Here is a 17815-nt window from a genome sequence, read left to right as displayed (position 1 = left end):
AGTAACTATAACACCCCAACCCATATCCGACCCAAATACGAGTTTGAGGTGTCACATCAATCTTTCAAACCATTCCTTATATAAAAATAGAGGAAAATTCATATCTAATTTAAAACATACAAAATAATTTACATATATTACTAAAACAGTTTACAAAAACTTGTTCAGAGCTTCTACCATTTAACTCTTTAAATACATGCCAACACTATAATACAACAAGGAAACCTACTGTTAAATCTTCTAATCTGATCTTTGCAGAAGTTACGATGTCTCCCCTGCCTATATTCTCTTCGAAATTTCTCAGATCCTACGTGTGAAACACTAACACGCTAAGTCATAGACTTAGTGAGACATGAACAATTAATCGAAACAATAACTATTTAACAAATGCATGTATATTTTATACACCACAAACTTATATGCACACATGTCATTATTATCATTATTAACATTCTTATTATTCATTCATATAATCATATACTCTTAAAACTAACAATGCATACCACATCACAAAACTCTAGTAATACTTTTCACATTTCAAAGCATATATCTCATACAAAATGCACTTGTTTTTATCTTTCTTTATTATCCCATGTATACTTTTGAGAACTTAAGGTATGTGAGTACATAGAGGTTGTGCACATATGTTGTCACCAAAGCTCGTATAATTCCCACTAGGGGCACATAGAGTTGTCCCGAAGGACCACGTAGAAATGTCTCGAAGGACTACATAAAATATATGTCCCGAAGGACCACTCCTTAAGGACCACATACATATTCCAAGACCAAATAGGTGTACCTAAGAACTGCATATATTCCAATGGATTACATATATGTCTCAAAGGACCACATAGAACCCTCGACTCTTGGCATGCAACTATACCCCTAGCTCTCACAACAAATAACATGGGCATTATCTTTATGTTTTTCACATATACACATTCATATCACATAGTCATATTTTCATATCACATATCATGTAACATTCTCGTAGTGTCACATATAAGTCATATCACAATTTTCTTGTATTCATATAGACATGTAATCATATATATCACTTTCACATATCTTTTATCATCTATCTCATCTCTTATGTTCACATAACTTATTATCACACATAACTAATGGTCACACGATTTATCATGCATACATGTATTCACATAGTTCATATATATATAAAGATGTACTCAACATCTAGACATATGCATTTACTCATATACATCTAGCATCATATCACTACATGCTTATGTTCCAGTACTCTTATAGCCTAATATTGAACTTAGACTCATCGCAAGTCTTAATTCTATAACATAACTTACGCTTAATATCATGTACTCACCTTGGTCTCACTTGACAATACCAAGCTCTTGTTCTCTCTCTCGAATCTTACTCTGATGGCCTATTCGAACTTTGCTTTCGATCAATATCTACATAAATATGCAATCCAATGAATAACGGAATTTGAATTACTCGATAATATTCAAACCAAAGCAAACTAAATAAAACACTAATTTCCACATTCCAAGTTAAGTAGTATCGGTACTACTAGCACAGTACCGATACTTCTATACTAGGGTACTGATACCCCACCCCGGTATCGATACCAATATTAGCTTCGATGTTGCCTGGTATCGATACCCTTAACATGGTATCGATACTACTATACTATGGTATTGATACCTCCCCATGGGTATTGATACCCCTAGTATCGATACTATCACTTTAGTACTAATACTTCATGAATATCTATCACTCTTCTTTCTTATGGTATCGATATTGTTCATGAAGTATCGATACCCTACACATAATTTTCCCATAAATTGCCTTGTAGTATCGGTACTTACTCAATCAGTACCGATACTACCAACCTAGAATCCATTCCTTAAACCAAAAAATTCCAACACTTTACCCCAATATCTACTTATTTGGCTCTCTTCATGCTTTTAAACTCAACTATACATACTTAAATAATCATATATCACTATAACACCTCATCATCTTTATAACTCACATAACTCTTGAATAAGAATTTTACTAAACTTTCAATGTTTTCTAAATTAATTTCTAATGCTTTAAACTCCTTAATCCTTCTAATAAAAAGTCAAATTCATTAATAGAACTTCAAAAACCTCCTCATACAAACAATTCTTTCTATACCCTTATTACAATTTCATTTCTAATTCTCTTCTTGATGTTTTAAGCTTATATAGGTTTTCCTTAAGCTTATATAACACCCAAAGACTCAAAACTAACTTAGATTCAAGAAATTAACAGTTGCAATTCAACTTACCTTATGAAATGAGACTAACGGGAAGAAGAATAAGGAGACAAGAAAATAAGCTTCCAGATAACTCTCTCTCACCCCACATGCTTATCTCTTAATAAAGAGATAAATATCCTTTAAATGAAAAGATCACATTACCCTTCATTCTTTCATTCCTTGATATTTAATCCAATACCAGAATATTTCACTTTAAATCCATAAACTTTTCAATTCTTCTTAAATTAGTCACCAAATTTCAAAAATTTCCATTTTAGTCACTAGCCCTGATTTTAGGATGAGTTTGGAAGGTAACCAAGAAGTAGTCGTTCTCAATATCCATGAGGTGGAAGGGTTGGCTTGGTTTTCACAGATTGTATAACTTGCCCTTAAGTGTGTTGTACCCAATACGTCGACCTAACAATTTAACCACAAAAGTTTAGTCAAGGGTTTTGATCGCAAGGGATTTAACTCTATCGGAGAAATCAATCGAGATGATCCCGTCAATCACCGAACGAGTGACATCTCCCTCAAAGATCTCGATTTCATCCTCTTCAATGATTTCTTCTTCTTCAATGAACGTGTGAGAGCAACCAATTAGGGTTTGCAGGTTACGACAATAAAGAAGGTTCAGAGGTATCCATGCAAAGTGTTGTGTCATTGGTCTTCGTGAAAGGGTTAGCTGAGTCAACATGTTCAAGGGATCCGCCGCCATCAAGTGGTTCTTCATCGTGCTGCCGAATCTTTCTAGGTTTTCAAGGGGAGTCAAAATTTTCCGTAAAAGTAGTTTCCATTGTATTCCGACACTACAATAGAAAATAAAAATATTTCCTTGATTAACCAATGCATCCATATACATTCTTGACTAATACTCTATGATTTATCTTATGCTCTTAGTTAATTAGTAGAAAGTGTCCTCTCTTATTTCTTGCTAAGTAATCAAGAGAATTGATGAGAATAAATTTAAATTCCTTTGTTGCTAGCTTATTTTTTTTTCATTTGAACGAAATAAACGTAATTAGTAAATATTTGGTTGTTGGTCAATATTTTATTATATGAGGAAATTGGTCATGAGAATAGGAAGGAGATTGTGCATAGACATTATGGAGGTCAAGATCCCATTTTTAGTCATAGTTATTGGGTACTTATTGTGTTTCTAGTTGATGATGTTAGACATAGGATCATTATAGATATTTGTAAGTAGATTAGATAGATTTGACCGTCAGATATTTTCTTTTGATAGATCACGTGAAACAGTCAAAATTTTTGTCTATACGTTATATCTGATTTGAAAGTCAAATTGAAAGTTATGAATTCCTTTTAAGTCTTGATAAGCGAAGGTCTTATGAAAACCGATGAAATTATTTCCAATTATAACACTTAATTATTTTAATTAATTAGTTGAATCGGTAGTTAGAGTATTTACGAATTGATTCTCTTCTCTCTCATTGGTTTCATCTTCAAAATCCATGAAATTATTTTGTTATAATTAGTTGTTTAACAACGATCTCGTATACTTACAAATAATCTGAAGGGTTTCATGTACTTATAAATTTACTGGCGTTTGCATAGGGTTAAGGTGAATAAGAGAATAATAAATAATAACGTAGCAAAGTATTAAAACCTACAACGGATAAGAATGATTAGGGAAGAAAGATTGACTGACCTATTTAGCATAAATATTTAATTACTCTTAAAAGTGAAGAGATTTGGAACATAATTGTTGAGTTTTATTAGGCTTAATGTATCAAAAAATTAATTTGGTCTACCAACAGTATTTATCCGGCATCATACCCCACCCTTTATATATGTCAGAATAAGAATAATTTAGCAAATTAAATTAGTTTTGATTAAGTTGTGCATTTTAAATAGCCCGGCCGCCCAGAACAGCCACCCATGTTGCGCTCTCTTTCTCAACAAAATATCTATACCACACCACTTCTTCCCCAGGCTACAAAGAATCTCTCTTTTTCTCTCTCTCTCTCTCTCTCTCTCTCTCTATATATATATATGCAAGATAACAGTAACCTCCTTTTCAAATGAATCCTTCATCTCTTCTTCTTCTTGATTGATAAAAAACAAACCAGAAAAGGATACAACTTTTTTATCTTCTTTCTCTTGAGAAAAACAACCCTAGAAATGAGTAGCTTTGAAGAATCTTTAAGATCTCTCTCCCTCGACTACCTCAATCTACTCATCAATGGTCAAGCTTTCTCCGACGTGACTTTCAGTGTGGAGGGTCGTTTAGTTCATGCCCACAGGTGTATTTTAGCTGCACGGAGTCTCTTCTTTAGGAAATTCTTCTGTGGACCCGATCCTCCATCTGGGTTAGACCCGGTTGGTTCGAGGATGAACTCGGGAGGTTCAGCGGCGTCGGCAGTGGGGTCTCGTCCCGGTGTTATACCGGTGAACTCGGTGGGATATGAAGTGTTCTTGCTTCTGTTACAGTTCCTGTACAGTGGACAAGTCTCTATTGTGCCTCAAAAGCATGAGCCGAGGCCTAATTGTAGTGAGAGAGCCTGTTGGCATACACATTGCACCTCCGCCGTTGATCTGGCTCTCGACACACTCGCCGCCGCTAGATACTTTGGTGTCGAACAGCTTGCATTGCTTACTCAGGTTTCGCATTCCCTTTATCATCAAATCATCATCATCAGAGCCCATGAACTTGTCTTTTTATTTCTTCTTTCTCTTTGTCTGCTATCTGCTGTCTGGTTTTTGATCCTTGTGTCTGTGGAGTCTTGTTACTCTTTGTGTTTTGGGTTTTCGAGAAGTGTAATTTAATCTCTTTTTCCCTATTTCTCTTATTATGGCATGAACACCATCAAACTGGGTTTCTTTGCTTTTAACTGGTTCCACAAATTTCCTTCCTTGGAAAGGTAGTTGGATTGGATCATTTGGGTACTTTCCCTTTTCTGCTAGTATTTTTCCCCCAGAAATTTTCAGCTACAGCACCTGATTCAACCATTAATTGCTTTACTGTGTTTCCTCATCCATCATCTTGACTTCTTCTTCTCATTCTTAAAGACCACTGTTGATGTTGGAAAGACTCACTATTTACTTTTGAGAAAATAAAAATGGTATTCATGTTCAATAACCCAAAATGATAAAAAGGGTTTATCTTGATTTTATGTACAACCTTATTTTTCTGTTTTTCTTGAATTGGGGTTCTTCATTCAAAATGCTACACACCAAAGGGTTTCTAAATTTAGATCTTGAGTCTTGATCATCTCTTGTAATGTCTTCCACTGTAAGCACACAATGTTTCCCAAACATTCACTTTCCCCATTTCGGTTTAATTTCAAAAAAGAAGATAAAAGAACAACCCACTTAACTACTATACGTGCTTTTTTTTGGGTGCATAAATCAATCAAATGAGGTCTGTTTATCACAAAGCTGACGCTTTCGTTGTCTTTGTTTTTGCAGAAACAATTGGCGAGTATGGTGGAGAAGGCGTCCATCGAAGATGTTATGAAAGTACTAATAGCTTCGAGAAAGCAAGACATGCACCAGCTTTGGACTACTTGTTCACACCTAGTGGCTAAATCGGGGTTACCACCGGAAGTTCTCGCCAAGCATCTGCCTATGGACGTGGTGGCCAAAATCGAAGAGCTGCGTCTGAAGTCATCACTAGCGAGACGGTCGTTGATCCACCATCATCATCACCACCACCAACACCATGAGCTGTCCGCGGCGGCTGATCTCGAGGACCAGAAGATTCGAAGGATGAGAAGGGCATTGGACTCTTCGGATGTGGAACTAGTCAAGCTCATGGTAATGGGAGAAGGTCTGAATCTTGATGACGCACTGGCTTTACACTATGCTGTCGAGAATTGCAGCCGGGAAGTGGTTAAAACCTTGTTAGAGCTCGGTGCAGCGGACGTTAACTACCCGGCGGGACCTGCAGGCAAAACCCCACTTCACATTGCGGCGGAAATGGTATCACCGGATATGGTGGCAGTGCTTCTAGACCACCACGCGGATCCTAACGTGAGAACCGTCGATGGAGTGACTCCATTAGACATCCTCCGAACATTAACTTCGGATTTCTTGTTCAAAGGTGCGGTCCCGGGGCTAACTCACATTGAACCGAATAAGCTTAGGCTATGTCTCGAGCTGGTTCAGTCAGCAGCCATGGTTATCTCGCGTGAAGAAGGGATCGGAAACCCACCAACTTCAACCGCGATTTACCCTCCGATGAGCGATGAACAACAGCGGCAGCAGTGGGAACCTGAATTTGGATTCGAGGATGGTTTATCTGAATCTGGGTGCTACCCGAATGGGATCGAGAATGGAGGGTGACGATGAGAGCAGCCACAACAGTCAGAGGGAAGCCATGAACCGACATGACACATCAATGTACCATCACTCTCATGACTTCTAGCTCCAACTCTCTCTCTCTCTCTACATATATATTATATATATAAAAAAACAAATGGATGATGAAAGACGGGCAAAATAGTATGAAAACACATTCATGAGAGATTATTGGATTTATATATGTCAGTCCTTTGATTTCAATTACTAGTTTATTTTTTCTCTCGTGGATATGAAGTGCAGTTTCATTGGAGATGAGACAAGGAGAATCAGAGATTTGCTCTGTGGTGTTGATGGAGGGAGAAATGCAGGTCAATCTGTCAACTCCTCTGTATTCATTCATAGTATCTAAAATACAATGCCCTATTTTCACTGTTACCCTTTTCTTTTTTGTCCCCCGCACCACCACACTCAACTCTTTAATTGTATGCATGTATGTGTGTATGTATATATACAGATACACACCCATAAATGAAATTTATCATCATCATGTAAATTTGGTTTGGTCATCTAATTATTTTTTCTTTTAATATCATCATTAAACTGATGTTTTTATTATGTTTTATTAAATTGATGGTGATACTATCATGTCATCATAATGTAATATCACATTATCAATAAAAAAAATTACATGGCATTAGTTTTATTTTTCTTAATGATAAATGATAGAAATGAAATAAAAATGTAAGTTTAATGATGATTTTGAAAAAAATAATTGAATAATTAAAATAAAATTATAAGAATAACCGGAGACTAAATACGTAATTTATCTTATAAAATATGTAATGGTTTTGGTGGTAGGGGGGTTTCTTGGGCTTTATTAGGCTACATGGATTGCTATCACGTTTTTATATTGAAAGAAATGAGCTGTCTTTCTTATTTTATTCTTCTTCATTTCAATAGGGGTTTTCTTGGAGAAGCTTAATTGGCTATATAGGTAGTTGTCTAATTATTTATGTAAGGAATGGACAAAATTGATGGTTGATTGTCTTGTATGGAGGCAACAATTGAATGTGACCACACACAGGACAGCTTAATATTATAATTGGTATTGTCTAAATCTGGATTCCCTCCTTGTAATCCTCCTTTTTGTCCCCCCCCCCACCATTTCTGGCCTCCCTTCCTTCCAAATTCTCACAGCTAAACCCTCAATTCCTTAATATATATTGTTGAACTTATAGGTTCATTTTCAGTCACAAATGGATGTCATGGGAAAATTATACAGCAGTCAACTTTGTGTGCCTTGGTTACTTGCAGAAATGTACAAATGCATATATTCTGATTGCCGTAAATCCAGCTGCATATCATAATCGTTTCATGCACAATTATACCCGAGTTTAAGGACCTTTATTATTAATTTAGGTCTTCTGAATTTATGGTATTTGATTGTCCTAAACATTATTAATTGCCAACATCCATCCTCTATATTCCTTGTGATATTCTGTCTTTAATTAAATATCTTTAATGATGTTCGACTTGATTTTTAACATATGTTCTATAGATTGTTGAATTCAAGTAATGAATTTTTACGAGTCAAATTTGATCCGAATGAAAAACGTGCTTATAAATTACAAGCTTATAAAGAATATAGATTTATAAAAATTTATCCAATTGTAACTTGAAAGTAAGTAGAAAAGCTCGTATGGATAAAAAAAATACATGTAAGTGTCCCCCAGCTTTATTTAGGTTGAAGTTGATACTAAATTGTATATGTGCATTAAAGTTCAAACTTTTAAGATAATATTTTGAAGGACAATTATAAAATTTTGAAAGACAAATATTTATTAATAACGGAACTCATTGAATGATTTCAATGATATAAGTTTAAGTGTCTTAGATTCGAATAGTTGCACCTAAAATATGTATGCGTTGTCGATATCTAAGTATATTATGAACAAATTCTACCTTATAATCATCTTATTCTATTAAAAAAACTAGAAAAAAGTGAACTGAACAGAAAGGACGCTTTGGTTCTTAATAAAAGAAAAGAATTTGAGAACAATTTCACAGAGATGATTTATGAGTTATACAGAAGTAGATTCCTTTCACATAAAATCTATCTAAACTTTTATGTGTCAAACAAAATATGAACAATTAAAGTATGGAAATTGAAAATGGTGGGGACCCACATCCTGAATATTATTGTATGTTTCCCTAAATGGATGATTCATTATTGCAATGAAAAAGATCTATTTACTTGTCTATCCTTCATTGGGGTATTTGGGGGGGTGGGGTGGAAGACCATACAAATTGAAACTCTTCCTATGCAAATTAATCACTTCATTGCAATAGCATTGGTACTAATAAAAACCCAATGTTCTCATGCCTCGTTAGCTTACTTCACTTAATCCCAAGAGCAACATAAAATCTGTTTTGACCATTTTCTCCCCCAGAACTACGAAATCAATAAAATACATAAGATTGTGATCATTAAAGAGGTATATTTACCAATAATTAGCGGGTCTAGTAAAATAAGGTATTATATAAAAACCATAAATTTAAAATTTGATATTATGAATCGAGCATCTTAGATTAGAAAGATCGTTTTTATTAGTAGACCTTGATAATATCTTACACGAATTAATTGATCAATAAATAGAATACCAATAATAAAAAATATATATATACATTTAAATAAAATCATCCATTAATAAAAGGAAACTAAGTATCAATTAAAAGTAAAAGAAAAATCTCAAAGTAATGATGTTTAAAGTAGCTAGGAAATATCATAACCAATTGAGACTTTCCAATTTTAGCTCTCTTCAAAGTCTTTCTTCTTCAGTGCTTTCCTAAAAACAAACAAAAAATGGTTTTTATAGCTTGCATCCATTCATCTAAACAATCTTTATGAACCTATGCATATACTAATGGTTGAAGTTCCCACTGAACATCCCAACTGTTTTCCTAATCATGAAAGATCTCATTTCTTTTGAATAAAACCCATATTATTCTATATTTATTTACATACTGATTTTAGCCCTATGTTTTTCACCTATAAGACATCCATAAAGGTAATTGGTTGCATCAAAAGAAGACAATTTTTAAGCCTCAAAGTTCCCACCATACTTAAATAGGTTGATGAAAATATAAGTCTAAAAGATAAGTTTAGATAAGAATTAAATTTGTTTAAAATGTGAGTCTAGCTTGAGTTTTAGCAGTCAAGGTCTAATCTTGATATAGTCTAGCTTTTTTTTTTTTTTAATTTTATAAAATATATTTTATTTCGGGAAACTCAATGCTCTCATGTCTTGTTATTTTATTTCATTTAATTCTAAGAGCAACATAAAATTTGTTTGGCCATTTTCTCCCCATGAACTATAAAATCAAAAAATAGATAAGATTCCAGCTATTAAAGAGGTTATGTTACCGTCAATTAGTTTATTTAGTGAAATGAGACTTGAATTCTTAAATAAGATTATGAATAGAGCAAATTAGATTGGAATTATCATTCTCACATATAGGAGAAATTATTTGATGAACCCGATTCACTATGTCATCCGAGGTCCCAATGAATGAGAATCATAAATTTTAAAATAACTACCCATTTTTTATTTATATGTAGAAAAGAGGTAAAGATTCACATTGAAAAAATGATATAGATAAATATTACTGGTTGAGACAACGAATGATGTGATAAATTAAAACCGTCTAATAATTTCTCTATAAATAAATTTTTACAATACTCGATTTAAACTAAATCAGAAAATCAAATATCCATAATTAAAAAATATATATTTAAAGTCTTTCTTCTTCATAAAGTGATGATGTTTCACGTAGCTAGGAAATATTATAACCGATTAAGACTTTCTAATTTTAGCTCTCTTCAAAGTTTTTCTTCTTCAGTGCTTTCCTAAAAATAAACATAAAAAAGAGATTTTATAGCTTGCATCCATTACATCTAAACAATCTTTTATATATATATATATATATATATATATATATATATATATTAATGGTTGAAATTCCCGCTAAACATCCCAACTGTTTTCCTAATCATAAAAGATCTCATTTCTTTTGAATACATTATAAAACCCATATTATTCTATATTTATTTGTAGCCCTATGCCTTTCACGTATAAGACATCCATAAAGGTAACTGATTGCATAAAAAGAAACAATTTTTAAGCCTCAAAGTTCTCACCATACTTAAATGGTATTGATGAGAAAAATTAGGTCAAAAAGATAAGTTCAGATAAAAACTAAATTTGTTTAAAATATGAGGTTAGCTTGAGTTTTAGTAGCTAAGGTATAATCGTGGTCCAGTCCAGCTTATTTGTAAAATTTTATAGTATATAAAAATTTAATATATAATTTAATATAAACATGAACAATATCTAAAGTTAAGTTGTTATATATATATATATATATATATTAGGATCCACTTACAATATGTAAAATTAATAAGTTTTACACTAATTTATAGCCAATTAGATTTAAATAAATGACTTAGATTTAATTAAAATTTATAACCATAAATAAATATATTTTAACTCACAGTAAAAAATATATACTTTTCTTATTAGGGTTAGAATTTAGGAATTAGAGTTTAAGATTTAGAATTTAGGGTTTAAAGTTTAGTATTTAGGGTTTAGAGTGTAGGATTTAAGATGTAGGGTTTAGAATTTGAGTTTGGAGTTTAGAATTTCAAGTTTTGGGATTTAGGTTTTTAAGGTTTGGGGTTTAGAATTTTTAAATTTGAGGGTAAAAGAAGATATTATTTTTCTGTGAGTTAAAATATATTTATTTATGAGTAATAAATTTTAATTAAATCTAAGACATTTATTTATTTATTTAAATCTAATGACTATAAATGACTGTAAAACTTATTAGTCTCCCTATATATACACTAAATATTCTTCTTGATAAAAAGAATAGTACATAAAAAACATATACATGAAAAGAACATGTAATATTGGTATCTTTATATTTTTACACCTAAATTTTTTATATAAAAATTCAATTGATAAGGACGTCATTTTTTTTAATTTTTTTATTATTCTTGTATGCTTATAAGTGATAATATTTATTTTAAAGACTTTTAACTATTTAATATATCAATTTAACTTTAACATGAAATCAACTCAATCCAAAGCTTAAAACAAAGAATTAAATAATTATTTATAAATTTTCAAAAGGATTTGAATGAAGAGAAAAAAGAAAGAAAGGCTCCAAAGGGCAATTTTCTCAAAAGGGGATAGTGGAAAATGATCACTCAACATCAACATATCAATGTGGGCACACCTTCCTAAATGGATAAAAGTAAATAAATTATAATCCACCATTTCTCTCCCAAGTTACCAACCGAAATGAAGAGAATGGGGGATATCATCATTCTTTCATTTTTCTTCTTCCTCCTTCATCAACATCAAAGTTAAAGGATTTGAGAGAGAAGGACTTCGGAGGATTTTAATTAACTCAACAAATGAAACAAGAGTTATAATCTAAATATTAGTTCTTCAAAGCCCAAGATTTCATTTGATAACAGAAGGGAAGAAGATGATATTGAGGCAAGCTAGAATATTTATTACAATGAAAAGGTGATGAATTCATGAATCCAAGTTTTGTTTATAATAATTTTAGTACATTTGAGAATTTTGATTTGAAGTAACCCGTGATTATTTGTGAAGTAAGAACCATGAAGTATGTGTCATGTTAATAATATCTACATGATTGATTTTGATATGAACATATCAATAAAGTGATCTAAGTGAATAATAATAGGATGAAATGAAATGCTTTGCTAAGTAATCTAGTTAAATGAATATGCTTTGCAAAGAGTTTGCATTTAATCCCATATTTTCAAGGCGATAAAATCTTCCCTAACCAAGATTGCCATCAATGTCCTTAAATGACCAGTCTTGTTGGTTCAATCGTGAATATAGTATGTTTGAAAGCATTAGCTACCACAAAGTTTGTACAAAATCTTATGAACCGTAGTTTCAAGATTATATTCCCAATATCAAGCAGGCTTTATTTGCATACGAGTGGATCGCTGAGGGAAAACATAGTTTGCAATATTCCATAAAGCTCAACAGAGCTCAATCAATCTGCACTTTTAAGCAATCATACAGGGAATAGTTTCGAATGTTGAAGCTCATGGTGAAAATGGAACAAAAAGTGTGTAGGTGAGTACTGCTTAGTTATCATCTCTGTCCCTGTTCCGGGATCTTTTTAGTTCTTTTCCTGAAACACAAGTCAAGGAGCAAGCACAAAAAGAAGAATAGCAGCTTTTCATGCTTAAAGTTTATCATCTTTCAGTCTCACACATCATTCTCATACCATATATGTTACAATAACATCAAATACAAATGTATCATTGTCAGCCTGTAATGTTATTGAAACTGCTTGGAAACAGAAATGTAGCAATACCCTTTCACAACCACATTATATCTCATCCTCCTCAAAGGGATCTCGTTCAGGATAGTTGCCAACCTGAAAATGGAAGTGCCATTCTAAGTTTCAAATAAATAGGAGCCAAAACACATGTAAGGACAGGAGACCTCAAATGTTTTACTGGTAGAATACAACTCTTGGACTTTAGATGTAAAAATCGATTAAGCTGCCTGTTAAACATATATGCAGAATTTATATAATGAACAAGAAAATTAGACAAACTGAGTCCATCAGCTGTAGATATTTTAACAGAGAAGTCATGCACAAATCTTTTGAACGCAAATGAAGAGAACTCACTAATTTTCACTTATCGTTAGTCACTTCATAAATTGGCAAAAAAGGACAGCACTAGGGGTAGGACTTGGATCCAAATCTTTCAAAGGAAAAAAACGAATTATTGATTAAGTTCCCTAACATATTATCTGCAAAGAACTAATGTCTTCAACATTTATCCCATCTTTTAAAACTCTTATACCTTCCTATCTCCTATCCACTACCATAAATCAATTAACAGTCGAGAATAATTTTCCTTTTCTATTGTAATTATGCTATAAATAATAATTAGAAGGAAACACAGGATAAAATGAACAATGTTAGAAGGTTAAGTAGCTATGGACAATGAAATAGTGTAGTGAACACTCTTTCCTAAAGCATGGGCAACTCCATCATGGATATATGTGCATTACAAGCTCTTGCGATAAAGATCCACATGTAGAAAAAGGAAAAAAGTAAGATGCTAGTGGGTAAGAAGCTTGTAGAGGGTTAGCTTTAAAGGAAAGATCTTGCAATTTATTAATTCGTTGGAGAGTGATTCTAAATAAAAGGACTATCAACCTAAAACAATTTGAACTTGAAAATGCAACAAAGAATCCCCAGAATGCTTAAATCACTTGTCATATTTGCATACAAACCTTTACTTTGTCGGGCCTAACCATTGCACCACAAAGTGGAGGGCATTGAAAATACCGAGTTCCTTTCACCCTGCAGTATGAAAAACAGATTTTGTAACAAATTCAAACAAATAAAGCACTAAAATGTCTCAGAAGAATTAACTCCACAATGTCTGGTTCAAGCATGAACAAAACATATCAAGCAGCTGACAATATGAATGTCAACAAGACATAAGGCAATAAGTCATAATGTTGAGGGCAATAAGGAATGCTACACCAAGCAATAAAAGTCTTGTGAATGAGGTACTGAAATATAGATATTTTATACTTGTATGTAACCATGAAAAAAATATATATATACTGCATCCGAAATATTCCCATTTCCAATCCTTGTGTGTCCACCACTAAACTCAATAAAACCATTTTTTCATTTAGATAAAAATGCCTTCAAATAAGATATAATATTTAACGTGCGTCCAACAATGATAACCAACTTAATGCATCTGCGTTAAAAAAAGGTACACAAATAACCTTCAACTTGAATAAATTATATACCACTCTTTTAAATACACATATAATTGACAAAAAAATATATCTATCCTTAAATGAGTTTCTATCACATATATATAAAGTGAAATCATTAGGAAAATAAGAATATAGAGTTTACGTACATGCCATTATGTTTTCCAAGCGGTTCGTCGTATTGAACTCCAATCCAAAATCCTGGTCCTAATGCTTCTGCTCGACCCACATATTTGACAACCTCTTTTCTCCCCTGGGTCAACTTCGCATCTGTCTCCTACCTGATTTGAAACAATGAGAAGAAAATCTATGGCAAATACGTTGAAGCAAGATGCAAAGCCCAGGAGATATTCAATATGTTGAGAAACAGGGGAAAAGTACCAAGGACATCGTTAACTCCAGAAAATAGTGTGTGAAACATATTCTAGAAGTGATATAACAAAACTACATTCAGTTATAGGTATGCATTATTAAGCATGAAACACCAAATTAATTGACATTTATTTGTCACAGTAATAAAGGACTCTTTAAGACCTTCATTACTACTTCCCTTAAGAATCTACAACAACAGGTTTTAGTCCTCGTTATTTGGCACTTAAAAAAGAAAGCACAAACGAAACTGACGAATCTCTGATCTGTAAAGATGATGAAACTAGAAACTTTTAGCTACTACTGATTTTTTAAAAGTTTTCTCATCAATATGAAATCATTGTCAAGACTCAAGATTGAGCATATACAGAATAATTCCTTCTGGGACTATCAATGTCCAAAGGGAATAAATCAATAAATGATAAATGTATTGCCTTGCTCACTTTTCTTCATAAAAAAAACATACTGGAAATGGACAATATGAGAATCCAAAAATGTATTTAACTATTCTGCGGAAAATGCCAAGTACAGCAGAAGTGAAAAATAATAATTCACACCAACCTTGATATTTGCACAGAGGTCTTCCATGTAGTTGTCTGACATCTGTAAATGAAATCAACAAGCATACCCAAGACAGAAATAGATGCAATAAATACATTACTGCACTTTGTAATATGCAGCACAAAACCTTGCTAGTGCCTACTTACATATAATATTCCTATTGTGGGGCATCTTAAGGCTAGTGACAAACACACACAGACTCGTATATGAAATAAGACACTTACTTTATTCCTAAATGCTGATGGATTTTGAGATGCCATCTGTTCCTTGAACTTCCTAAATGTACCTGAAACAACAACAAAAAAGTTCAAACCACTGCAAAAAAATAAATGTTAATTAAAATGAAAAAAAAAGTAGAGGAAAACAATTTCAAGTCGATAACATTGCAGAATCAGTTTTTGCAAGTAACTGACTTACCGGAACGTTTACTGTATTCATCTTCAGAAATCGTATACTTCTCTACTAATGACGTATCTTCAAGCCACCCTCCAGAAGTTACCGATGAAGGATCAAGATCTATAATGTGTATTCGGAACCTTTTACAGTACAAAGGAAGGAATCAAAAGAAAATGATGTATATGTTGTAGAATAAACATTGATAAAACTAGAACTAACAATACAAATAAAAAGGGGAATTGGAAAAACTAACCCATCTAGAGGAGAATAGAAACCAAGAGGTCTTGAATCATCACTCAAATCACAAAGTTTATTTTTACAATCATCATATAGCTCTAACCGCATTGAATTTACTGAAGTCCCACATTTCTTCCATAGCTTCTCTTTCACTGCTTCCACGCTCATCTTTTAAACAAATGAATTTCTTTTAAATTTTATTTTAAAATAGAAAAGGAAAAGAAAACTGAAGAATTAATTAGAGTAAAAGAAATTGTTGTGAATCAGAACCTGAAGAGAGAAGCGAATGTCGGCGGCGAAACTTTTGAGGTTGGAGTGAGTGACTCGGAGCAATACTGAGGCATCGCCCTCAATTTGCAACCGCGACGCCATACGATTTTTCCTATAATTTTTTTGGGTATAATTTTGAAGATGCAGATCTAGCTGGGTTAGTATGTACCCGTCTACACTAACAAGGCGAAAACATAATAAATCAACTGATTGTATTTAGAGTCGCTTCTTTTTCGCCCCTTTGTTGAGATGAAAAAAAGGAAGTACAACTGACCTAGAGATTCAATGTTGATTTGCAAAAATATATGAGCACAATCCAGACTCCACAGCTCTGTAGAAATGAGTTCACCAATGCAATCTGTTTTTAATTTTCAAATGTAATAAAATTGATATGTTGTAGTATTAATAGCATTAAAGTTTAGGGTAAACTTTGTAAATGACCATCCAACTATGGGGTTGACCTCGAAATGGCTACTATTTTAAAATTTACGCCAATATGACTACTGAATCATTTAAATAGTTTCAATATAGTCACTTGACGTTAACATTTAACGAAAGTGTTTAAGTGACGGTTAACAAAATTGGTATAATTAGGATGCATATCCTTGTATATGATTTGTTGTGCTGGAAATTTGTTTACTTCCATTTTGGTCACTACTTGTATGTGATTTGTTTACTTCGATTTTCGTTTAATGCAATTTGATCCTGATTTTGTTTTTAATTTGTCTAATGTCTTAATTTGAGCATTAACTTTAAAATCTTTTATTATAGTCATGTATTAATTTATAGATTAAATCCCCTAGATTTTATAATTAACCAATTTGATCACAAAGATTAACTTTAATTCTTAATTAGTTACTGATTTTAATTTATAATAAATTTATTTCTCCAATCATATTGTGACACATACAATATAATTAGAGGATTTTAATTTAATAAATTTACAATCCAATCTAAAGTTGACACGTGTCACCTTTAGAATTGAAGTGAAAATAAATGGAGATGAATTTTGACACTCAAGGAAATCTAACTTCGGTCCCAAGGGTAACTTGTGCATGCCTTAATCATTGAGCTAATTCTCACTCTTGTTATTGAGATAATACATATGTTATATGCTTGTTCAAGTTTGGGTAGAAAAAATGTTAACTATATGATTGATCATTTATGTTTGTGTTTTGTCCATTTTTCCTCACCGATTTAAAAAAAAAAACATAATATATGGTTACTTTTGTTTTTTTGTTTAATTAAGAAATGGTCACCGCAAGTTAACTGTCGTTAACAATAGTTAAATATTTTGGTATAATCATACATTTGGTCCATTTTATTTACATATCCTCTCAATTTAGTCATACTTTTAATAAATTAAAATAAATTTAATTGGTATCACATGTCGTGTCATATGTCACCATTTGTTTGGAGGACTAACTCTATTTTAATTTAATATGATAAATTTATTTTAATTTATTAAAGTATGACGACTAAATTAAAGTAAAGTTAGTTTGCCAACCGAATGGTGACACGTGGCAACAGTGACATGTTGTATCATTTGATTGGAAGATTAAATTTATTTTCATTTATTAAAAGTAAGACTAAATTAAGA

General features: G+C 32.4%; 2 protein-coding genes across 2 annotated transcripts; one reads left to right on the top strand and one right to left on the bottom strand.

The window, feature by feature from the left end:
- The first annotated feature begins 4304 nt into the window (after window positions 1–4304).
- Window positions 4305–6676, top strand: LOC120155625 (BTB/POZ domain and ankyrin repeat-containing protein NOOT2-like). The gene is given in 3 exon segments (XM_039167134.1): window positions 4305–4879; window positions 5687–6468; window positions 6470–6676. Coding segments are annotated over 3 exon segments (1437 nt in total). The 5' UTR covers window positions 4305–4399; the 3' UTR covers window positions 6645–6676.
- A 6137-nt stretch (window positions 6677–12813) lies between these two features.
- Window positions 12814–16579, bottom strand: LOC120155622 (tubulin-folding cofactor B-like). The gene is given in 10 exon segments (XM_039167133.1): window positions 12814–13009; window positions 13882–13951; window positions 14532–14621; window positions 14623–14663; window positions 15313–15354; window positions 15537–15598; window positions 15730–15848; window positions 15962–16113; window positions 16216–16327; window positions 16490–16579. Coding segments are annotated over 9 exon segments (726 nt in total). The 5' UTR covers window positions 16318–16327; window positions 16490–16579; the 3' UTR covers window positions 12814–12961.
- Window positions 16580–17815: the final 1236 nt, after the last annotated feature.

Source organism: Hibiscus syriacus, unplaced genomic scaffold (genome assembly GCF_006381635.1).
Source record: "Hibiscus syriacus cultivar Baekdansim isolate YM2019G1 unplaced genomic scaffold, ASM638163v2 tig00111199_pilon, whole genome shotgun sequence".
In the NCBI taxonomy this organism is placed as follows: domain Eukaryota; kingdom Viridiplantae; phylum Streptophyta; class Magnoliopsida; order Malvales; family Malvaceae; genus Hibiscus; species Hibiscus syriacus.
The sequence above is the reverse complement of the archived record's forward strand: the minus strand, read 5'-3'. Positions and strand labels throughout refer to the sequence as shown.